Here is a 3,014-nt window from a genome sequence, read left to right as displayed (position 1 = left end):
AACTCAACAAACTGCAGTTTTCACTTTTCGAAAGCAAATTCAGTTCACTTTTCGATCACGTTGCCATCAGTATACAGTGTGAGACGAGTTTTCGGTTTTAAACCAAAATTATGGTGAATCATCGCAAAATTGCTCCTCCTATCAAGATGCAACTGTTCCAATGGAAACTACACACATTTTTCTGCAAGTCAAACCTAAGTAGACTAAAATCAAATAACTGTTGCAAACCAGGATTTTTCGAATACTTTCAAATGGCGAAAAATAGCGAAAAACCCTGGGATGAGTGTTTGTTTGGGCACATGTGCAGGTCTGCAATTGGAGGAACAATAAACAAAGCAGCCGCCGAGCTTAATCATCGTCCTGCGAAGCTTTGCGGCAGGTCAGGACTGCATGGATGAAAACCATATAAACGCGTCCTGCCATCGAGTTTTGTTTCAGTCGCAACCGAGTCGCGCTTTTGTTGCGGTCGTTCCTCTAACTCTCACTTCTCCGCTCCTGCCGAAGCAAGTCAGTCCTGCGAACGGCCCGACAGGCCCGATTGAGCAGTAGCAGGAAGTCGCACTCAGCCGGAAGCGAAGCGTGCGCGCTACCCATCCCAACTCGCATCAGTACTCGTGCATGACGCTATTCTCTGATAAGAGATAACAAGCGGCGATATCTTTTTATAGATTAGAGATAACCAGTCATCAGAGCGAGGTTTAGCATCAGTTTAATAGAACAAGATGAGGGTTGCGGTCGGCCTGAGCGCGAGTCTTGCAGTGTTGTTCAGTTTCCTGGGGGCGGTTTCTTCAGCCCCCGGCGGCAGCAGTGCCATGGTAAGTCTTCCCCAGTTTTCAAATCTTAACATCATCTTAAAATTCCCATCAAAACAAACGTTTCGCGAGCAAACCCTAAAGCAATCCTCAGATTATTTATTATCCTCAAATTTTATATTGTAATCTCGCACATAGATAGCAGATAGTTTGTTGTGCACTTTGATCTGCGCGATTGATGCTGGTGCTCCTTCAAGAGCCAGTCGATAAATGAGCAATTTTCGAAATTCATGAGTAACATCTAGTCGATTCGTAATCATAGTTCAAATTGTGTTTAGTCAGCAAAAGGAATTTTAATCTCTAATTGTTGTGTTGTAATTGTTTTCGTTTCGCTAAATGTCTGCTAAAACCCGCCATTTTTTAGGTTAAAAGGCCATTTCAGGTTAGGAATGTGCGATGAAAGTACAGCTATCCTTATCTCAACAGGTTTAAGCCAATTTACCTTACTTTATCTATTAGTTTATCATGACTTATTCAGGGTGATTTCTACGTAGTTTCTTTATGAGAATATGGTTGTTTGATGGGGTACAATTTTGGATTGTCTGATTTTTAAGGAAAATAGATTATTTGTAGCACTCATTAAAACACATTTATAGAAAAAAAAGTAGAAAACCTCCTTAGTGAACATGCGGCTTTTGAAAAGGTCGTTACCATTAAACCGGCAATTTCAACCATTTCTGAGATAATGAATTCATTTTTTCGGAATCTTCAGTTTTTCAATTTTTTGCTTTCAGCGGTTTAAAGGTTTGATCTTTCGATTTTCTTCCCGCTCTTAATTGACAAAATACAGTTTCTGAGTCGCTCTATCGAACAGTTCTTTATAGTTTTTCAGAATTCTGGAGCGTTTCTGAGACTTTGGGAATCTTTCGATTTTCGCACTTTTGCTTGCAACGTTTTAAAGCTTAGACTTTTCTGATCGAACCCAATTGCGAAAGACTGTTTCTGACACTCTCTAACGAAAGGGTGATTACGGCTGAAACAAAATTTCAACCCGTTTTTGCGAAACGGGTTTTAAGCCTCGGAAATCTTCCAACTTTCCATTTTTTGCTTCCAACGTTTTACGGGTTGAAATTTTCTGATCCTACCCAATTGAGATCGACAGTTTTTGAGCTGCTCTATCAAAAAGGTCTTTACGACTGTTGTGATATTTTCATCCGTTTTTCAGATGCGAATTTTCAAACTTGATCGCAGCCTTGAAATTTTGCTCCTTTGCCTCCAACTTTTTGCCGGTTAGAGATTTAATCGCTTAAATCCACCCTTTGAGCTGCTCTATCAAAAACATTATTAGGACTGTTGCGATATTTCCAGCCATTTCCGAGTTATGGCGCTTTCTAACTGCATTGATGTTTCCAAATGTCGCCTTTTTTGCTTCTAAGTTTTTACTGGTTGGGAATTTTGGATAAAACCTCCTTAGTGAAAATGCGGCTTTTGAGAAGCTCTTTCGAAAAGGTCATTACCATTAAACCGGCAATTTCAAGAATTTCTGAGATCATGTCATTTAAACGTCGACGGTTCTTTAAAGTTTGAGGTGTTTGCCTCTAACATTTTACAGGTTAGAAATTTCTAATTTAACCTTGTTATTAAATTTAAATTTTTGAGCTGCTCTATCAAAACGTTTCTTACGACTGTCGGGATATTTTTATCCCTTTCGGAGATACGCTCTTTTAAACATCAACGGCACTTTTTTGTCTCTAGCTTTGCACAGGTTAAGAATTGCTGATCAAACTTAATTAGTAAGTTAGTTAGAAAGAAAGTTAATGTAAACTTCAACGTTGTCTTCAAATATCAAATTTTTGCCTCTCACTTTAAAGTGATTAGAAGTTTCTGATCGAACCCAATTGAGAAAACAACAGTTTCTTTGGTTAAAGCTAATCCAAAGTTTTGACTGGTAAACTTTCGGAATCTTCAGTTTTTCAATTTTTGGCTTTCAAAAAACGTTATTATGACTATTGGGATATTTCCAGCCATTTCCGAGTTATGGCGCTTTCTAACTGCATTGATGTTTTCAAATGTCGCCTTTTTTGCTTCTAAGTTTTTACTGGTTGGGAATTTTGCATAAAACCTCTTTAGTGAAAATGCGACTTTTGAGAAGCTCTTTCGAAAAGGTCATTACCATTAAACCGGCAATTTCAAGAATTTTTGAGATAATGCCATTTAAACGTCGACGGTTCTTTAAGGTTTGAGGTGTTTGCCTCTAACATT

The 3,014-nt window shown here is 38.6% G+C and overlaps 1 protein-coding gene across 4 annotated transcripts in view; it reads left to right on the top strand.

The window, feature by feature from the left end:
* Window positions 1–406: 406 nt before the first annotated feature.
* LOC109542402 (matrix metalloproteinase-14) overlaps window positions 407–3,014 on the top strand; it is a gene marked incomplete at its 3' end in the record, with an annotated part of 31,907 nt that continues 29,299 nt past the window's right edge. For 2 of the 4 annotated variants that reach the window (XM_048662593.1, XM_048662592.1), the window contains 1 exon segment: window positions 407–815. In XM_048662593.1, the coding sequence (XP_048518550.1) occupies window positions 723–815 (93 nt within the window). 4 annotated transcript variants of the gene reach the window in all.

Source organism: Dendroctonus ponderosae, unplaced genomic scaffold (genome assembly GCF_020466585.1).
Source record: "Dendroctonus ponderosae isolate FM_Combo_2020 unplaced genomic scaffold, Dpon_F_20191213v2 Dpon_F_20191213_11, whole genome shotgun sequence".
Classification (NCBI taxonomy): Eukaryota; Metazoa; Arthropoda; class Insecta; order Coleoptera; family Curculionidae; genus Dendroctonus; species Dendroctonus ponderosae.
This window is presented reverse-complemented; position numbering and strand designations above follow the sequence as displayed.